The 20,942-nt window shown below is 48.9% G+C and overlaps 2 protein-coding genes across 2 annotated transcripts in view; both read right to left on the reverse strand.

The window, feature by feature from the left end:
• Positions 1–2,798: 2,798 nt before the first annotated feature.
• Positions 2,799–5,090, reverse strand: LOC123727322 (uncharacterized protein KIAA0754). The gene is made up of 5 exons (XM_045696117.1): positions 5,034–5,090; positions 4,352–4,915; positions 4,156–4,321; positions 3,644–4,035; positions 2,799–3,557 (listed from the first exon to the last, which is right to left on the reverse strand). Exons 1-5 carry the CDS (start codon positions 5,088–5,090, stop codon positions 3,267–3,269), a joined length of 1,470 nt encoding a protein of 489 aa, XP_045552073.1. The 3' UTR covers positions 2,799–3,266.
• Positions 5,079–20,942, reverse strand: part of LOC106572971 (ubiquitin-like modifier-activating enzyme 1) — a 76,330-nt gene continuing 60,466 nt past the window's right edge. The window contains 3 exon segments of the mRNA XM_045696562.1: positions 5,079–5,312; positions 8,141–8,241; positions 11,067–11,168. Of these exon segments, the coding sequence (XP_045552518.1) occupies positions 5,177–5,312; positions 8,141–8,241; positions 11,067–11,168 (339 nt within the window). The 3' untranslated portion in view covers positions 5,079–5,176.

Genomic DNA, 20,942 nt, shown 5'->3' on the forward strand with positions numbered 1-20,942 from the left:
TAAACCACTACAACTCATCCAGAACGCCGCAGCCCGTCTGGTGTTCAACCTTCCCAAGTTCTCTCACGTCACCCCGCTCCTCCGCTCTCTCCACTGGCTTCCAGTCGAAGCTCGCATCCGCTACAAGACCATGGTGCTTGCCTACGGAGCTGTGAGGGGAACGGCACCTCCGTACCTTCAGGCTCTGATCAGGCCCTACACCCAAACAAGGGCACTCCGTTCATCCTCCCTACCTCTGAGGAAGCACAGTTCCCGCTCAGCCCAGTCAAAACTGTTCGCTGCTCTGGCACCCCAATGGTGGAACAAGCTCCCTCACGACGCCAGGACAGCGGAGTCAATCACCACCTTCCGGAGACACCTGAAACCCCACCTCTTCAAGGAATACCTGGGATAGGATAAAGTAATCCTTCTAACCCCCCCCTTAAAAGATTTAGATGCACTATTGTAAAGTGGTTGTTCCACTGGATATTATAGGTGAATCCACCAATTTGTAAGTCGCTCTGGATAAGAGCGTCTGCTAAATGACTAAAATGTAAAAAAAATGTATTGAACAGGTACAACCCTGCTGTTATTAACCAGAGTATTGAACAGGTACAACCCTGCTGCTATTAACCAGAGTATTGAACAGGTACAACCCTGCTGTTATTAACCAGAGTATTGAACAGGTACAACCCTGCTGCTATTAACCAGAGTGTTGAACAGGTACAACCCTGCTGTTATTAACCAGAGTATTGAACAGGTACAACCCTGCTGCTATTAACCAGAGTATTGAACAGGTACAACCCTGCTGTTATTAACCAGAGTATTGAACAGGTACAACCCTGCTGCTATTAACCAGAGTATTGAACAGGTACAACCCTGCTGTTATTAACCAGAGTATTGAACAGGTACAACCCTGCTGTTATTAACCACAGAGTATTGAACAGGTACAACCCTGCTGCTATTAACCACAGAGTATTGAACAGGTACAACCCTGCTGCTATTAACCAGAGTATTGAACAGGTACAACCCTGCTGCTATTAACCAGAGTATTGAACAGGTACAACCCTGCTGCTATTAACCAGAGTATTGAACAGGTACAACCCTGCTGCTATTAACCACAGAGTGTTGAACAGGTACAACCCTGCTGCTATTAACCAGAGTATTGAACAGGTACAACCCTGCTGCTATTAACCACAGAGTATTGAACAGGTACAACCCTGCTGTTATTAACCACAGAGTGTTGAACAGGTACAACCCTGCTGTTATTAACCAGAGTATTGAACAGGTACAACCCTGCTGTTATTAACCAGAGTATTGAACAGGTACAACCCTGCTGCTATTAACCAGAGTATTGAACAGGTACAACCCTGCTGTTATTAACCAGAGTATTGAACAGGTACAACCCTGCTGCTATTAACCAGAGTATTGAACAGGTACAACCCTGCTGTTATTAACCAGAGTGTTGAACAGGTACAACCCTGCTGCTATTAACCAGAGTATTGAACAGGTACAACCCTGCTGCTATTAACCAGAGTGTTGAACAGGTACAACCCTGCTGTTATTAACCAGAGTATTGAACAGGTACAACCCTGCTGTTATTAACCAGAGTATTGAACAGGTACAACCCTGCTGCTATTAACCACAGAGTATTGAACAGGTACAACCCTGCTGCTATTAACCACAGAGTATTGAACAGGTACAACCATGCTGCTATTAACCAGAGTATTGAACAGGTACAACCCTGCTGTTATTAACCAGAGTATTGAACAGGTACAACCCTGCTGCTATTAACCAGAGTATTGAACAGGTACAACCCTGCTGCTATTAACCACAGAGTGTTGAACAGGTACAACCCTGCTGTTATTAACCAGAGTATTGAACAGGTACAACCCTGCTGCTATTAACCAGAGTATTGAACAGGTACAACCCTGCTGTTATTAACCAGAGTATTGAACAGGTACAACCCTGCTGTTATTAACCAGAGTATTGAACAGGTACAACCCTGCTGCTATTAACCAGAGTATTGAACAGGTACAACCCTGCTGTTATTAACCAGAGTATTGAACAGGTACAACCCTGCTGCTATTAACCACAGAGTATTGAACAGGTACAACCCTGCTGCTATTAACCACAGAGTATTGAACAGGTACAACCCTGCTGCTATTAACCACAGAGTATTGAACAGGTACAACCCTGCTGCTATTAACCAGAGTATTGAACAGGTACAACCCTGCTGCTATTAACCAGAGTGTTGAACAGGTAAAAAACTGGAACAGATTTGAAAACATTGAGATACATACGCTGCGTTTACACAGGCAGCCCAATTCTGATCTTTTATTCACTAATTGCATCTTTTGACCGATCAGATTAGACACACCTTACTGATAAAGTTTAGCATTTGCTCTTCTGTTGTAATACATTTGACAGCAACAAACACCAAAGAAACCAGGTTATGGTTCCCTCTCCGTAAATAAACAGCGTTACGACATCAAAATGACTTGAGCCATCCCTAGCCCTGGGTGAGCCATCCCTAGCCCTGGGTGAGCCATCCCTAGCCCTGGGTGAGCCATCCCTAGCCCTGGGTGAGCCATCCCTAGCCCTGGGTGAACCATTATGTAAATCACCACACTCTCCAGTACATTTCTAGATTTCCCCAAGACATGATTTTTACAAGCCTGGTCCCCACATGTTTGTGTGGTCTTTACACAGACCATAGGACGTGACAAGACGGCACAAACAGATCTGGGACCAGGCTAGCGTTGCCTCACGTCTCCTGCAACAGAAACCCTCGAGTGAACAGAGAAGAGGAGACGTGCCAGGTTTTTACATCTTTATTCATCACACAAAGTGCTCCCATGACAGCTATACCAGAACGACTACACCTCTCCCTCTGCCACCACTCTAATGGGTCACTGGGGGGGGGGGTTAACAAACAAAACAGGAAACAGAGCAGATGATCCTAGTCCGTCCCAAAAGAAAAATAGGAAACAAAAACACATGAAAAAGAGTGAAAGAAAATAATAATAAAAATAATAAAAACTCAGGTGACCCCTTTCCCTTAAAGCCAGATAGAGGTTACAGGACCAACCCTGCCCATCTCAGTCACCACAGATCATTTACAGTCAAACTACAATGCAAGGCAGTGATTTTGATTTGGGAGGAAAATAGTGGTCTTTCATTTCTGTTAAACAAATTCCATCATGAAGACCCTGAATTACTTTTTTTTTGGGGGGGCGTTACTGGGTCATGTCACGATTTGTGTTTTAAAATGCAAAAAGCAACAGTCAGGGGAGGAGAGAGAGCGGTAGGGTACAGGGAACCAGAGCGGTAGGGGACAGGGGACCAGAGCGGTAGGGTACAGGGGACCAGAGCGGTAGGGTACAGGGAACCAGAGCGGTAGGGGACAGGGAACCAGAGCGGTAGGGGACAGGGAACCAGAGCGGTAGGGGACAGGGAACCAGAGCGGTAGGGTACAGGGGACCAGAGCGGTAGGGGACCAGAGCGGTAGGGGACCAGAGCGGTAGGGTACAGGGGACCAGAGCGGTAGGGTACAGGGAACCAGAGCGGTAGGGGACCAGAGCGGTAGGGGCAGGGACCAGAGCGGTAGGGTACAGGGACCAGAGCGGTAGGGACCAGAGCGGTAGGGCGGGACCAGAGCGGTAGGGGACCAGAGCGGTAGGGGACCAGAGCGGTAGGGGACAGGGACCAGAGCGGTAGGGGACCAGAGCGGTAGGGGACAGGGGACCAGAGCGGTAGGGTACAGGGAACCAGAGCGGTAGGGGACCAGAGCGGTAGGGACAGGGGACCAGAGCGTAGCGGTAGGGGACAGGGACCAGAGCGGTAGGGGACAGGGAACCAGAGCGGTAGGGGACAGGGAACCAGAGCGGTAGGGGACCAGAGCGGTAGGGTACAGGGGACCAGAGCGGTAGGGGACAGGGGACCAGAGCGGTAGGGTACAGGGGACCAGAGCGGTAGGGGACCAGAGCGGTAGGGGACCAGAGCGGTAGGGTACAGGGAACCAGAGCGGTAGGGGACCAGAGCGGTAGGGGACAGGGGACTAGAGCGGTAGGGGACAGGGGACTAGAGCGGTAGGGGACAGGGGACCAGAGCGGTAGGGGACAGGGGACCAGAGCGGTAGGGGACAGGGAACCAGCTAGGGGACCAGAGCGGTAGGGTACAGGGGACCAGAGCGGTAGGGTACAGGGGACCAGAGCGGTAGGGGACAGGGGACCAGAGCGGTAGGGGACAGGGGACCAGAGCGGTAGGGTACAGGGAACCAGAGCGGTAGGGGACCAGAGCGGTAGGGGACAGGGGACCAGAGCGGTAGGGGACAGGGGACCAGAGCGGTATGGGACAGGGTACAGGGAACCAGAGCGGTAGGGGACAGGGGACCAGAGCGGTAGGGTACAGGGGACCAGAGCGGTAGGGTACAGGGGACCAGAGCGGTAGGGGACAGGGGACCAGAGCGGTAGGGGACAGGGGACCAGAGCGGTAGGGTACAGGGAACCAGAGCGGTAGGGGACAGGGGACCAGAGCGGTAGGGGACAGGGGACCAGAGCGGTAGGGTACAGGGCACCAGAGCGGTAGGGGACAGGGGACCAGAGCGGTAGGGGACAGGGGACCAGAGCGGTAGGGGACAGGGGACCAGAGCGGTAGGGTACAGGGGACCAGAGCGGTAGGGTACAGGGGACCAGAGCGGTAGGGGACAGGGGACCAGAGCGGTAGGGGACAGGGGACCAGAGCGGTAGGGGACAGGGGACCAGAGCGGTAGGGGACAGGGGACCAGAGCGGTAGGGGACAGGGGACCAGAGCGGTAGGGGACAGGGAACCAGAGCGGTAGGGTACAGGGGACCAGAGCGGTAGGGGACAGGGGACCAGAGCGGTAGGGGACCAGAGCGGTAGGGGACAGGGAGAGGGTAGAGCGACTAAGCCACTAAACCCTTAATAGCATTAAAATAAGCAGATAAACAGAAAGTCTAAAAAGTCTAATATACAAACTCCTTCACCCCTACAGCCCCTCATCACACCCACAATGACACGCTATACAATACCTTCACTGCTCTAAAGTCCTGTACTATATAGGGAATAGGGTGACATTTTGGACTCATCCTCTCAACCAATCAGTGCTCCAATAACCATTTAAACCAAGTGCCTTATCCAAAGCCTTCTCCCTCGGTGGTTGGCCAGTGTGTGTTCAGCGGATGGTGTATCTGACGTAGGGAACCTCCACATCTTCGTCAGTCAGGTCGTTGCAGCACAACTCAAACACCAGGGCTTTAACATGCTTCCCCAGCTTCTTCTTAGACACCTTGGTCACTATCTCTGTCATCCTGGGGGGGAGGAGAGGAGAGGAGGGGGAGGAGGAGGGGGAGGGGAGAGAGAGGAGGGGGAGGGGAGAGAGAGAGGAGGAGAGAGAGGAGGGGGAGGAGGAGAGGAGGGGGAGGAGGAGAGAGAGGAGGGGGAGGAGGAGAGAGAGGAGGGGGAGGAGGAGGGGAGGGAGAGAGAGGAGGGGAGGAGAGAGAGGGGAGGAGAGGGATGAGAGAGGGGAGGAGAGGGATGAGAGAGGAGGAGAGGGATGAGAGAGGGAGGAGGGGATGAGAGAGGAGGAGAGGGATGAGAGAGGAGGAGGAGAGGGATGAGAGAGGAGGAGAGGGATGAGAGAGGAGGAGAGAGAGAGAGAGGAGGAGAGGGATGAGAGAGGAGGAGAGAGGATGAGAGAGAGAGGGATGAGAGAGGAGGAGAGGGATGAGAGAGGAGGAGAGGGATGAGAGAGGGGAGGAGAGGGATGAGAGAGGGAGGAGAGGGATGAGAGAGGGGAGGAGAGGGATGAGAGAGGAGAGGGATGAGAGGGGAGGAGAGGGATGAGAGAGGGAGGAGAGGGATGAGAGAGGGAGGAGAGGGATGAGAGAGGGGAGGAGAGGGATGAGAGAGGAGGAGAGGGATGAGAGAGGAGGAGAGGGATGAGAGAGGGGAGGAGAGGGATGAGAGAGGAGGAGAGGGATGAGAGAGGAGGAGAGGGATGAGAGAGGAGAGGGATGAGAGAGGGAGGAGAGGGATGAGAGAGGAGGAGAGGGATGAGAGAGGAGGAGAGGGATGAGAGAGGGGAGGAGAGGGATGAGAGAGGGGAGGAGAGGGATGAGAGAGGAGGGATGAGAGGAGGAGAGGGATGAGAGGGGAGGAGAGGGATGAGAGAGGGAGGAGAGGGATGAGAGAGGAGGAGAGGGATGAGAGAGGAGGAGAGGGATGAGAGAGGAGAGGGATGAGAGAGGGAGGGATGAGAGAGGAGAGGGATGAGAGAGGAGGAGAGGGATGAGAGAGGAGGAGAGGGATGAGAGAGGGGAGGAGAGGGATGAGAGAGGAGAGGGATGAGAGAGGAGGGATGAGGGAGGAGAGGATGAGAGGGGAGGAGAGGGATGAGAGAGGGGAGGAGAGGGATGAGAGAGGAGAGGGATGAGAGAGGAGAGGGATGAGAGAGGAGAGGGATGAGAGAGAGGAGAGGGATGAGAGAGGAGAGGGATGAGAGAGGGAGGAGAGGGATGAGAGAGGGGAGGAGAGGGATGAGAGAGGGGAGGAGAGGGATGAGAGAGGAGAGGAGAGTGATGAGAGAGGGGAGGAGAGTGATGAGAGAGGAGAGGGATGAGAGAGGAGAGGGATGAGGAGGAGAGGGATGAGAGAGGGGAGGAGAGGGATGAGAGAGGAGAGGGATGAGAGAGGAGAGGGATGAGAGAGGAGAGGGATGAGAGAGGGAGGAGAGGGATGAGAGAGGGAGGAGAGGGATGAGAGAGGGAGGAGAGGGATGAGAGAGGGGAGGAGAGGGATGAGAGAGGGGAGGAGAGGGATGAGAGAGGGGAGGAGAGGGATGAGAGAGGAGGAGAGGGATGAGAGAGGGGAGGAGAGGGATGAGAGAGGAGAGGAGAGGGATGAGAGAGGGGAGGAGAGGGATGAGAGAGGGAGGAGAGGGATGAGAGAGGAGAGGAGAGGGATGAGAGAGGAGAGGAGAGGGATGAGAGAGGGGAGGAGAGGGATGAGAGAGGAGGAGAGGGATGAGAGAGGGAGGGATGAGAGAGGAGAGGAGAGGGATGAGAGAGGAGAGGAGAGGGATGAGAGAGGAGAGGAGAGGGATGAGAGAGGAGAGGAGAGGGATGAGAGAGGGAGGGATGAGAGAGGGAGGAGAGGGATGAGAGAGGAGAGGAGAGGGATGAGAGAGGAGAGGGATGAGAGAGGGAGGGAAGAGAGAGGGGAGGAGAGGGATGAGAGAGGAGAGGAGAGGGATGAGAGAGGAGAGGAGAGGGATGAGAGAGGGGAGGGATGAGAGAGGGGAGGAGAGGGATGAGAGAGGAGAGGAGAGGGATGAGAGAGGGAGGGATGAGAGAGGGGAGGGATGAGAGAGGGGAGGAGAGGGAAGAGAGAGGAGAGGAGAGGGATGAGAGAGGGAGGGATGAGAGAGGGGAGGGATGAGAGAGGGGAGGAGAGGGATGAGAGAGGAGAGGGATGAGAGAGGAGAGGGAAGAGAGAGGAGAGGGATGAGAGAGGAGAGGGATGAGAGAGGGGAGGAGAGGGAAGAGAGAGGAGGAGAGGGATGAGAGAGGAGAGGGATGAGAGAGGAGAGGAGAGGGATGAGAGAGGAGAGGAGAGGGATGAGAGAGGAGAGGAGAGGGATGAGAGAGGAGAGGAGAGGGATGAGAGAGGAGAGGGATGAGAGAGGAGAGGAGAGGGATGAGAGAGGGGAGGAGAGGGAAGAGAGAGGGGAGGAGAGGGATGAGAGAGGGGAGGAGAGGATGAGAGAGGGGAGGAGAGGGATGAGAGAGGGAGGAGAGGGATGAGAGAGGAGAGGAGAGGGATGAGAGAGGAGAGGAGAGGGATGAGAGAGGGGAGGGATGAGAGAGGGGAGGGATGAGAGAGGGGAGGGATGAGAGAGGGGAGGAGAGGGATGAGAGAGGAGAGGAGAGGGATGAGAGAGGGATGAGAGAGGAGAGGGGGATGAGAGAGGGGAGGAGAGGGATGAGAGAGGGGAGGAGAGGGAAGATTAGATTCGTCATGTTTAAGTTCTGCTTCCCTTGTAATTGTTCCATTTCAGACCTTGATCTCGATCAGGGCAGGAAGTTGTGTGTTAGTCCATCCTGTCCTCAGTGTGAACACAGAGCAGGTGATTACTCACGGTAACAGCAGTCTCTCCTTCAGTTTGGCTGCAGGCATGAAGAAGGAGTAGAGCATGGAGACGCCCTGAGACAGCATGGTGATCTCCAACTGATGCTCCTTCTACAGGGAGGAGGAAGAGCATGGTGAGAGGAGGAAGAGCACGGAGACTCCCTGAGACAGCATGGTGATCTCCAACTGATGCTCCTTCTACAGGGAGGAGGAAGAGCATGGTGAGAGGAGGAAGAGCATGGAGACTCCCTGAGACAGCATGGTGATCTCCAACTGATGCTCCTTCTACAGGGAGGAGGAAGAGCATGGTGAGAGGAGGAAGAGCACGGAGACGCCCTGAGACAGCATGGTGATAACTGATGCTCCTTACAGGGAGGAGGAAGAGCACGGTGAGAGGAGGAAGAGCATGGTGAGAGGAGGAAGAGCATGGAGACTCCCTGAGACAGCATGGTGATCTCCAACTGATGCTCCTTCTACAGGGAGGAGGAAGAGCATGGTGAGAGGAGGAAGAGCATGGTGAGAGGAGGAAGAGCATGGAGACTCCCTGAGACAGCATGGTGATCTCCAACTGATGCTCCTTCTACAGGGAGGAGGAAGAGCATGGTGAGAGGAGGAAGAGCACGGTGAGAGGAGGAAGAGCATGGAGACTCCCTGAGACAGCATGGTGAGTCTTCTACAGGAGGAGGAAGAGCATGGTGAGAGGAGGAAGAGCATGGTGAGAGGAGGAAGAGCATGGAGACTCCCTGAGACAGCATGGTGATCTCCAACTGATGCTCCTTCTACAGGGAGGAGGAAGAGCATGGTGAGAGGAGGAAGAGCACGGTGAGAGGAGGAAGAGCATGGTGAGAGGAGGAAGAGCACGGTGAGAGGAGGAAGAGCATGGTGAGAGGAGGAAGAGCATGGAGACTCCCTGAGACAGCATGGTGATCTCCAACTGATGCTCCTTCTACAGGGAGGAGGAAGAGCACGGTGAGAGGAGGAAGAGCACGGTGAGAGGAGGAAGAGCATGGTGATGAGGAGGAAGAGCATGGTGAGAGGAGGAAGAGCACGGTGAGAGGAGGAAGAGCATGGTGAGAGGAGGAAGAGCATGGTGAGAGGAGGAAGAGCACGGTGAGAGGAGGAAGAGCATGGTGAGAGGAGGAAGAGCACGGTGAGAGGAGGAAGAGCACGGTGAGAGGAGGAAGAGCATGGTGAGAGGAGGAAGAGCATGGAGACTCCCTGAGACAGCATGGTGATCTCCAACTGATGCTCCTTCTACAGGGAGGAGGAAGAGCATGGTGAGAGGAGGAAGAGCATGGTGAGAGGAGGAAGAGCATGGTGAGAGGAGGAAGAGCATGGTGAGAGGAGGAAGAGCACGGTGAGAGGAGGAAGAGCATGAAGAAGGAGTAGAGCATGGAGACTCCCTGAGACAGCATGGTGATCTCCAACTGATGCTCCTTCTACAGGGAGGAGGAAGAGCATGGTGAGAGGAGGAAGAGCACGGTGAGAGGAGGAAGAGCATGGTGAGAGGAGGAAGAGCATGGTGAGAGGAGGAAGAGCATGGTGAGAGGAGGAAGAGCACGGTGAGAGGAGGAAGAGCATGGTGAGAGGAGGAAGAGCATGGTGAGAGGAGGAAGAGCATGGAGACTCCTGAGACAGCATGGTGATCCAACTGATGCACAGGGAGGAGGAAGAGCATGGTGAGAGGAGGAAGAGCACGGTGAGAGGAGGAAGAGCATGGAGAGTCCCTGAGGACAGCATGGTGATCTCCGACTCCTTAAGGGAGGAGGAAGAGCATGGTGAGAGGAGGAAGAGCATGGTGAGAGGAGGAAGAGCATGGAGACTCCCTGAGACAGCATGGTGATCTCCAACTGATGCTCCTTCTACAGGGAGGAGGAAGAGCATGGTGAGAGGAGGAAGAGCACGGTGAGAGGAGGAAGAGCATGGTGAGAGGAGGAAGAGCATGGAGACTCCCTGAGACAGCATGGTGATCTCCAACTGATGCTCCTTCTACAGGGAGGAGGAAGAGCATGGTGAGAGGAGGAAGAGCATGGTGAGAGGAGGAAGAGCATGGTGAGAGGAGGAAGAGCATGGAGACTCCTGAGACAGCATGGTGATCCCAACTGATGCTCCTTCTACAGGGAGGAGGAAGAGCATGGTGAGAGGAGGAAGAGCACGGTGAGAGGAGGAAGAGCATGGTGAGAGGAGGAAGAGCATGGTGAGAGGAGGAAGAGCACGGTGAGAGGAGGAAGAGCATGGTGAGAGGAGGAAGAGCATGGTGAGAGGAGGAAGAGCATGGTGAGAGGAGGAAGAGCACGGTGAGAGGAGGAAGAGCATGGTGAGAGGAGGAAGAGCATGGTGAGAGGAGGAAGAGCATGGAGACTCCCTGAGACAGCATGGTGATCTCCAACTGATGCTCCTTCTACAGGGAGGAGGAAGAGCATGGTGAGAGGAGGAAGAGCACGGTGAGAGGAGGAAGAGCATGGTGAGAGGAGGAAGAGCATGGTGAGAGGAGGAAGAGCATGGTGAGAGGAGGAAGAGCAGGGTGAGAGGAGGAAGAGCATGGAGACTCCCTGAGACAGCATGGTGATCCATGCAGAGGAGGAAGAGCATGGTGAGAGGAGGAAGAGCACGGTGAGAGGAGGAAGAGCATGGTGAGAGGAGGAAGAGCATGGTGAGAGGAGGAAGAGCATGGTGAGAGGAGGAAGAGCACGGTGAGAGGAGGAAGAGCATGGTGAGAGGAGGAAGAGCATGGTGAGAGGAGGAAGAGCATGGTGAGAGGAGGAAGAGCATGGTGAGAGGAGGAAGAGCACGGTGAGAGGAGGAAGAGCATGGTGAGAGGAGGAAGAGCATGGAGAGAGGAGGAAGAGCACGGTGAGAGGAGGAAGAGCATGGTGAGAGGAGGAAGAGCATGGTGAGAGGAGGAAGAGCACGGTGAGAGGAGGAAGAGGAAGTACCTTGAAGTAGTCCAGGAACTGTCGGAGAGTCATCTCCTCTCCATTGGGCTGCAGACCCTTCACCTCAAACCGATCCCACAGAGACCAGTCAATGTCATAGTACTATGGAGGGAGGGAGGGAGGGAGAGGGAGGGGGGAGAGGGGAGAGAGGGAGGGAGGGAGGGAGAGGGAGGGGGAGAGGGGAGAGAGGGAGGGAGGGAGAGGGAGAGAGGGAGGGAGGAGAGAGATGGAGGGAGGGAGGGAGGGGAGAGATGGGAGAGAGGGGAGAGATGGAGGGAGGGAGAGGGAGGGAGAGATGGAGGGAGGGAGAGATGGAGGGAGAGATAGAGGGAGAGGGAGGGGAGAGATGGAGGGAGGGAGGGGAGGAGAGATGGAGGGAGGGAGGGAGGGAGAGATGGAGGGAGGGAGGGAGGGAGAGATGGGAGAGAGGGAGAGAGGGGAGAGATGGAGGGAGGGAGAGGGAGGGAGAGATGGAGGGAGGGAGAGATGGAGGGAGAGGGAGGGAGAGATGGAGGGAGGGAGGGAGAGGAGAGATGGAGGGGAGAGGAGAGATGGAGGGGAGAGGAGAGATGGAGGGAGGGAGGGAGAGGAGAGATGGAGGGAGGGAGGGAGAGGAGAGATGGAGGGAGGGAGGGAGAGGAGAGATGGAGGGAGGGAGAGGAGAGATGGAGGGAGGGAGGGGAGAGGAGAGATGGAGGGAGGGAGGGAGAGGAGAGATGGAGGAGGGAGGGGAGAGGAGAGATGGAGGGAGGAAGGGAGAGGAGAGATGGAGGGAGGGAGGGAGAGGAGAGATGGAGGGAGGGAGGAGAGGAGAGATGGAGGGAGGGAGGGAGAGGAGAGATGGAGGGAGGGAGGGGAGAGGAGAGATGGAGGGAGGGAGGGGAGAGGAGAGATGGAGGGAGGAGGGAGAGGAGAGATGGAGGGGAGGAGAGATGGAGGGGAGAGGAGAGATGGAGGGGAGAGGAGAGATGGAGGGAGAGGAGAGATGGAGGGAGAGGAGAGATGGAGGGGAGAGGAGAGATGGAGGGGGGAGAGAGGAGAGATGGAGGGAGGGAGGGGAGAGGAGAGATGGAGGGAGGGAGGGAGAGGAGAGATGGAGGGAGGGAGGGGAGAGGAGAGATGGAGGGAGGGAGGGAGAGGAGAGATGGAGGGAGGGAGGGAGAGGAGAGATGGAGGGAGGGAGGAGGGGAGAGATGGAGGGAGGGAGGAGGGGAGAGATGGAGGGAGGGGAGAGATGGAGGGAGGAGAGATGGAGGGAGGGGAGAGATGGAGGAGGGAGGGAGGGGAGAGATGGAGGGAGGGAGGGAGGGGAGAGATGGAGGGAAGGAGGGAGGGAGGGGAGAGATGGAGGAGGGAGAGAGAGAGGAGAGATGAGGGAGGGAGAGAGGAGAGATGCAGGGAGGGAGAGAGAGAGAGGAGAGATGGAGGGAGAGAGAGGAGATGAGGGAGGGAGAGAGAGAGAGGAGAGATGGAGGGAGGGAGGGAGAGAGGAGAGATGAGGGAGGGAGAGAGAGAGAGGCGAGATGGAGGGAGGGAGGGGAGAGGGGAGAGATGGAGGGAGAGAGAGAGAGAGGAGAGATGGAGGGAGAGAGAGAGAGAGGAGAGATGGAGGGAGGGAGAGAGACAGGAGAGATGGAGGAGGGAGAGAGACAGGAGAGATGGAGGGAGAGAGAGAGAGAGGAGAGATGGAGGGAGGGAGAGAGAGGAGAGATGGAGGGAGGGAGGGAGAGAGGGGAGAGATGGAGGGAGGAGAGAGAGAGAGGAGAGATGGAGGGAGGGAGAGAGGGAGAGGAGAGATGGAGGGAGGGAGAGAGAGGGGAGAGATGGAGGGAGGGAGAGAGAGAAGGGAGGGAGGAGAGATGGAGGGAGGGAGAGAGAGAGAGGAGAGATGGAGGAGGGAGAGAGAGAGGAGAGATGGAGGGAGGGAGAGAGAGAAGAGATGGAGGGAGGGAGAGAGAGGAGAGATGGAGGGAGGGAGAGAGAGGAGAGATGGAGGGAGAGAGAGTAGAGATGAGGGAGGGAGAGAGAGAGAGGAGAGATGGAGGAGAGGGAGGAGAGAGGAGAGATGAGGGAGGGAGAGAGAGAGGAGAGATGGAGGGAGGGAGAGAGAGAGGAGAGATGGAGGGAGGGAGAGAGAGAGGAGAGATGGAGGGAGGGAGAGAGAGGAGAGATGGAGGGAGGGAGAGAGAGGAGAGATGGAGGGAGGGAGAGAGGAGAGATGGAGGAGGGAGAGAGAGAGGAGAGATGGAGGGAGGGAGAGAGAGGGGAGAGATGGAGGGAGAGAGAGAGGGGAGAGATGGAGGGAGGGAGAGAGAGGGGAGAGATGGAGGGAGGGAGAGAGAGGAGAGATGGAGGGAGAGAGAGTAGAGATGAGGGAGGGAGAGAGAGAGAGGAGAGATGGAGGGAGGGGAGAGAGAGAGATGAGGGAGGGAGAGAGAGAGGAGAGATGGAGGAGGGAGAGAGAGAGGAGAGATGGAGGGAGGGAGAGAGAGAGGAGAGATGGAGGGAGGGAGAGAGAGAGGAGAATGGAGGGAGGAGAGAGAGGGGAGAGATGGAGGGAGGGAGAGAGAGGAGAGATGGAGGGAGGGAGAGAGAGAGGAGAGATGGAGGGAGGGAGAGAGAGGGGAGAGATGGAGGGAGAGAGAGAGAGGGAGAGATGGAGGGAGGGAGAGAGAGGGGAGAGATGGAGGGAGGGAGAGAGAGGGGAGAGATGGAGGGAGAGAGAGAGGGGAGAGATGGAGGGAGGGAGAGAGAGAGGAGAGATGGAGGGAGGGAGAGAGGGGAGATGGAGGGAGGGAGGGAGAGAGAGGAGAGAATATCTGTTAGTGCTTCAACACTAAATGATTGGCCTGTCTCACAACACAGTAGATACTGTCTAGGTATTGATTACACAGTAGATACTGTCTAGGTATTGATTACACAGTAGATACTGTCTAGGTATTGATTACACAGTAGATACTGTCTAGGTATTGATTACACAGTAGATACTGTCTAGGTATCGATTACACAGTAGATACTGTCTAGGTATCGATGTCTAGGTATTGATTACACAGTAGATACTGACTAGGTATTGATTACACAGTAGATACTGTCTAGGTATTGATTACACAGTAGATACTGTCTAGGTATTGATTACACAGTAGATACTGTCTAGGTATCGATGTCTAGGTATTGATTACACAGTAGATACTGACTAGGTATTGATTACACAGTAGATACTGTCTAGGTATTGATGTCTAGGTATTGATTACACAGTAGCTACTGTCTAGGTATTGATTACACAGTAGATACTGTCTAGGTATCGATGTCTAGGTATTGATTACACAGTAGATACTGACTAGGTATTGATGTCTAGGTATTGATTACACAGTAGCTACTGTCTAGGTATTGATTACACAGTAGATACGGTCTAGGTATTGATGTCTAGGTATTGATTACACAGTAGATACTGTCTAGGTATTGATGTCTAGGTATTGATTACACAGTAGATACTGTCTAGGTATTGATTACACAGTAGCTACTGTCTAGGTATTGATTACACAGTAGATACTGTCTAGGTATTGATGTCTAGGTATTGATTACACAGTAGATACTGTCTAGGTATTGATGTCTAGGTATTGATTACACAGTAGATACTGTCTAGGTATTGATTAAACAGTAGATACTGACTAGGTATTGATTACACAGTAGATACTGTCTAGGTATTGATTACACAGTAGATACTGTCTAGGTATTGATTACACAGTAGATACTGTCTAGGTATCGATTACACAGTAGATACTGTCTAGGTATCGATGTCTAGGTATTGATTACACAGTAGATACTGACTAGGTATTGATTACACAGTAGATACTGACTAGGTATTGATTACACAGTAGATACTGTCTAGGTATTGATTACACAGTAGATACTGTCTAGGTATCGATGTCTCAGGTATTGATTACACAGTAGATACTGACTAGGTATTGATTACACAGTAGATACTGTCTAGGTATTGATGTCTAGGTATTGATTACACAGTAGCTACTGTCTAGGTATTGATTACACAGTAGATACTGTCTAGGTATCGATGTCTAGGTATTGATTACACAGTAGATACTGACTAGGTATTGATGTCTAGGTATTGATTACACAGTAGCTACTGTCTAGGTATTGATTACACAGTAGATACGGTCTAGGTATTGATGTCTAGGTATTGATTACACAGTAGATACTGTCTAGGTATTGATGTCTAGGTATTGATTACACAGTAGATACTGTCTAGGTATTGATTACACAGTAGCTACTGTCTAGGTATTGATTACACAGTAGATACTGTCTAGGTATTGATGTCTAGGTATTGATTACACAGTAGATACTGTCTAGGTATTGATGTCTAGGTATTGATTACACAGTAGATACTGTCTAGGTATTGATAAGGTATTGATTACACAGTAGATACTGTCTAGGTATTGATTACACAGTAGATACTGTCTAGGTATTGATGTCTAGGTATTGATTACACAGTAGCTACTGTCTAGGTATTGATAAGGTATTGATGTCTAGGTATTGATTACACAGTAGCTACTGTCTAGGTATTGATTACACAGTAGATACTGTCTAGGTATTGATTACACAGTAGATACTGTCTAGGTATTGATTACACAGTAGATACTGTCTAGGTATTGATTACACAGTAGATACTGTCTAGGTATTGATTACACAGTAGATACTGACTAGGTATTGATTACACAGTAGCTACTGACTAGGTATTGATTACACAGTAGATACTGACTAGGTATTGATTACACAGTAGATACTGTCTAGGTATTGATTACACAGTAGATACTGTCTAGGTATTGATAAGGTATTGATGTCTAGGTATTGATGTCTAGGTATTGATAAGGTATTGATGTCTAGGTATTGATTACACAGTAGATACTGACTAGGTATTGATTACACAGTAGATACTGTCTAGGTATTGATTACACAGTAGATACTGTCGAGGTATTGATTACACAGTAGATACTGTCGAGGTATTGATGTCTAGATATTGATTACACAGTAGATACTGTCTAGGTATTGATTACACAGTAGCTACTGTCTAGGTATTGATTACACAGTAGCTACTGTCTAGGTATTGATTACACAGTAGCTACTGTCTAGGTATTGATTACACAGTAGATACTGTCTAGGTATTGATAAGGTATTGATTAAACAGTAGATACTGTCTAGGTATTGATTACACAGTAGCTACTGTCTAGGTATTGATTACACAGTAGCTACTGTCTAGGTATTGATGTCTAGTTATTGATTACACAGTAGATACTGACTAGGTATTGATTAACCTGTTGGGTCTAGGGGGCAGCATTTGCACGTCTGGATAAAAAAAATGTACCCGATTTAATCTGGTTACTAATCCTACCCAGTAACTAGAATATGCATATACTTATTATATATGGATAGAAAACACTCTAAAGTTTCTAAAACTGTTTGAATGGTGTCTGTGAGTATAACAGAACTCATTTGGCAGGCAAAACCCTGAGACATTTTCTGACAGGAAGTGGATACCTGATGTGTTGTATTGACTTTAAACCTATCCCATTGAAAAACACAGGGGTTTAGGAATATTTTGGCACTTCCTATTGCTTCCACTAGATGTCACCAGCCTTTACAAAGTGTTTTGAGTCTTCTGGAGGGAGATCTGACCGAACAAGAGCCATGGAACGGTGATGTCCCATTAGACACCTGGCGCGCGAGTTCATGTTGGGTACCCTCGTTCCAATACGTTATAAAAGAGTATGCATTCGTCCACCTTGAATATTATTCATGTTCTGGTTAAAAAGGCCCTAATGATTTATGCTATACAACGTTTGACATGTTTGAACGAACGTAAATATATTTTTTTCCCCTCGTTCATGACGAGAAGTCCGGCTGGCTTAGATCATGTGCTAACAAGACGGAGATTTTTGGACATAAATGATGAGCTTTTTTTGAACAAAACTACATTCGTTATGGACCTGTGATACCTGGAAGTGACATCTGATGAAGAGAATCAAAGGTAATGGATTATTTACATAGTATTTTCGATTTTAGATCTCCCCAACATGACGTCTAGTCTGTATCGCAACGCGTATTTTTCTGGGCGCAGTGCTCAGATTATTGCAAAGTGTGATTTCCCAGTAAGGTTATTTTTAAATCTGGCAAGTTGATTGCGTTCAAGAGATGTAAATCTATAATTCTTTAAATGACAATATAATATTTTACCAATGTTTTCTAATTTTAATTATTTAATTTCTGACGCTGACTTGACTGCCGGTTATTGGAGGGAAACGATTTCCTCAACATCAATGCCATAGTAAAACGCTGTTTTTGGATATAAATATGAACTTGATAGAACTAAAAATGCATGCATTGTCTAACATAATGTCCTAGGAGTGTCATCTGATGGAGATTGTAAAAGGTTAGTGCATCATTTTAGCTGGTTTTATGGTTTTGGTGACCCTGTCTTTGACTTGACAAAACATTACACACAACTCTTGTAAATGTACTGTCCTAACATACTCTAAATTTATGCTTTCGCCGTAAAACCTTTTTGAAATCGTAAAACGTGGTTAGATTAAGGAGATGTTTATCTTTCAAATGGTGTAACATAGTTGTATTTTTGAAAAATTTGAATTTTGACATTTATTTGGATTCAAATTTGCCGCTCTTGAAATGCACCTGCTGTTGATGGAGTGCACCACGGGTGGGACGCTAGCGTCCCACCTAGCCCCAAGAGGTTAAACAGTAGATACTGTCTAGGTATTGATTACACAGTAGATACTGTCTAGGTATTGATTACACAGTAGATACTGTCTAGGTATTGATTACACAGTAGATACTGTCTAGGTATTGATGTCTAGGTATTGATTACACAGTAGCTACTGTCTAGGTATTGATTACACAGTAGATACTGTCTAGGTATTGATTACACAGTAGATACTGTCTAGGTATTGATGTCTAGGTATTGATTACACAGTAGCTACTGTCTAGGTATTGATAAGGTATTGATGTCTAGGTATTGATTACACAGTAGCTACTGTCTAGGTATTGATTACACAGTAGACACTGTCTAGGTATTGATGTCTAGGTATTGATTACACAGTAGCTACTGTCTAGGTATTGATTACACAGTAGATACTGTCTAGGTATTGATGTCTAGGTATTGATTACACAGTAGATACTGACTAGGTATTGATTACACAGTAGATACTGTCTAGGTATTGATTACACAGTAGATACTGTCTAGGTATTGATTACACAGTAGATACTGTCTAGGTATTGATTACACAGTAGATACTGTCTAGGTATTGATGTCTAGGTATTGATTACACAGTAGATACTGACTAGGTATTGATAAGGTATTGATTACACAGTAGATACTGTCTAGGTATTGATTACACAGTAGATACTGTCTAGGTATTGATTACACAGTAGATACTGTCTAGGTATTGATGTCTAGGTATTGATTACACAGTAGATACTGACTAGGTATTGATAAGGTATTGATTAAACAGTAGATACTGTCTAGGTATTGATTAAACAGTAGATACTGTCTAGGTATTGATAAGGTATTGATTAAACAGTAGATACTGTCTAGGTATTGATTAAACAGTAGATACTGTCTAGGTATTGATTACACAGTAGATACTGTCTAGGTATTGATTACACAGTAGATACTGTCTAGGTATTGATTACACAGTAGATACTGTCTAGGTATTGATTACACAGTAGATACTGTCTAGGTATTGATTACACAGTAGATACTGTCTAGGTATTGATTACACAGTAGATACTGTCTAGGTATTGATTACACAGTAGATACTGTCTAGGTATTGATGTCTAGGTATTGATTACACAGTAGATACTGACTAGGTATTGATAAGGTATTGATTAAACAGTAGATACTGTCTAGGTATTGATTACACAGTAGATACTGTCTAGGTATTGATTACACAGTAGATACTGTCTAGGTATTGATGTCTAGGTATTGATTACACAGTAGATACTGACTAGGTATTGATAAGGTATTGATTAAACAGTAGATACTGTCTAGGTATTGATTAAACAGTAGATACTGTCTAGGTATTGATTAAACAGTAGATACTGTCTAGGTATTGATTACACAGTAGATACTGTCTAGGTATTGATTACACAGTAGATACTGTCTAGGTATTGATTACACAGTAGATACTGACTAGGTATTGATTACACAGTAGATACTGTCTAGGTATTGATTACACAGTAGATACTGTCTAGGTATTGATTACACAGTAGATACTGTCTAGGTATTGATTACACAGTAGATACTGTCTAAGTATTGATTACACAGTAGATACTGTCTAAGTATTGATTACACAGTAGATACTGTCTAGGTATTGATTACACAGTAGATACTGTCTAGGTATTGATTACACAGTAGATACTGTCTAAGTATTGATTACACAGTAGATACTGTCTAGGTATTGATTACACAGTAGATACTGTCTAGGTATTGATTACACAGTAGCTACTGTCTAGGTATTGATTACACAGTAGATACTGTCTAGGTATTGATTACACAGTAGATACTGTCTAGGTATTGATTACACAGTAGATACTGTCTAGGTATTGATTACACAGTAGCTACTGTCTAGGTATTGATGTCTAGGTATTGATTACACAGTAGCTACTGTCTAGGTATTGATAAGGTATTGATGTCTAGGTATTGATTACACAGTAGCTACTGTCTAGGTATTGATGTCTAGGTATTGATTACACAGTAGCTACTGTCTAGGTATTGATTACACAGTAGATACTGTCTAGGTATTGATGTCTAGGTATTGATTACACAGTAGATACTGACTAGGTATTGATTAAACAGTAGATACTGTCTAGGTATTGATTACACAGTAGATACTGTCTAGGTATTGATTACACAGTAGATACTGTCTAGGTATTGATTACACAGTAGATACTGTCTAGGTATTGATTACACAGTAGATACTGTCTAGGTATTGATTACACAGTAGATACTGTCTAGGTATTGATGTCTAGGTATTGATTACACAGTAGATACTGACTAGGTATTGATAAGGTATTGATTAAACAGTAGATACTGTCTAGGTATTGATTACACAGTAGATACTGTCTAGGTATTGATTACACAGTAGATACTGTCTAGGTATTGATGTCTAGGTATTGATTACACAGTAGATACTGACTAGGTATTGATAAGGTATTGATTACACAGTAGATACTGTCTAGGTATTGATTAAACAGTAGATACTGTCTAGGTATTGATAAGGTATTGATTAAACAGTAGATACTGTCTAGGTATTGATTAAACAGTAGATACTGTCTAGGTATTGATTACACAGTAGATACTGTCTAGGTATTGATTACACAGTAGATACTGTCTAGGTATTGATTACACAGTAGATACTGTCTAGGTATTGATTACACAGTAGATACTGTCTAGGTATTGATTACACAGTAGATACTGTCTAGGTATTGATTACACAGTAGATACTGTCTAAGTATTGATTACACAGTAGATACTGTCTAGGTATTGATTACACAGTAGATACTGTCTAAGTATTGATTACACAGTAGATACTGTCTAAGTATTGATTACACAGTAGATACTGTCTAAGTATTGATTACACAGTAGATACTGTCTAGGTATTGATTACACAGTAGCTACTGTCTAGGTATTGATTACACAGTAGATACTGTCTAGGTATTGATTACACAGTAGATACTGTCTAGGTATTGATTACACAGTAGATACTGTCTAGGTATTGATTACACAGTAGATACTGTCTAGGTATTGATTACACAGTAGCTACTGTCTAGGTATTGATAAGGTATTGA

Source organism: Salmo salar, chromosome ssa15, assembly GCF_905237065.1.
Source record: "Salmo salar chromosome ssa15, Ssal_v3.1, whole genome shotgun sequence".
NCBI lineage: Eukaryota > Metazoa > Chordata > Actinopteri > Salmoniformes > Salmonidae > Salmo > Salmo salar.

Bases quoted from the DNA above. Each gene is read 5' to 3' on its own strand.
- LOC123727322 (XM_045696117.1), bottom strand. From the start codon at position 5,090: ATGAGTCCAAAATGTCACCCTATTCCCTATATAGTACAGGACTTTAGA. The intron at 4,916-5,033 runs GTATTGTATAGC...TTAAGGGTTTAG, and splicing joins AGGACTTTAGAGCAGTGAAG to TGGCTTAGTCGCTCTACCCT. The intron at 4,036-4,155 runs CTACCGCTCTGG...CGCTCTAGTCCC, and splicing joins CCGCTCTGGTCCCCTGTACC to CTGTCCCCTACCGCTCTGGT.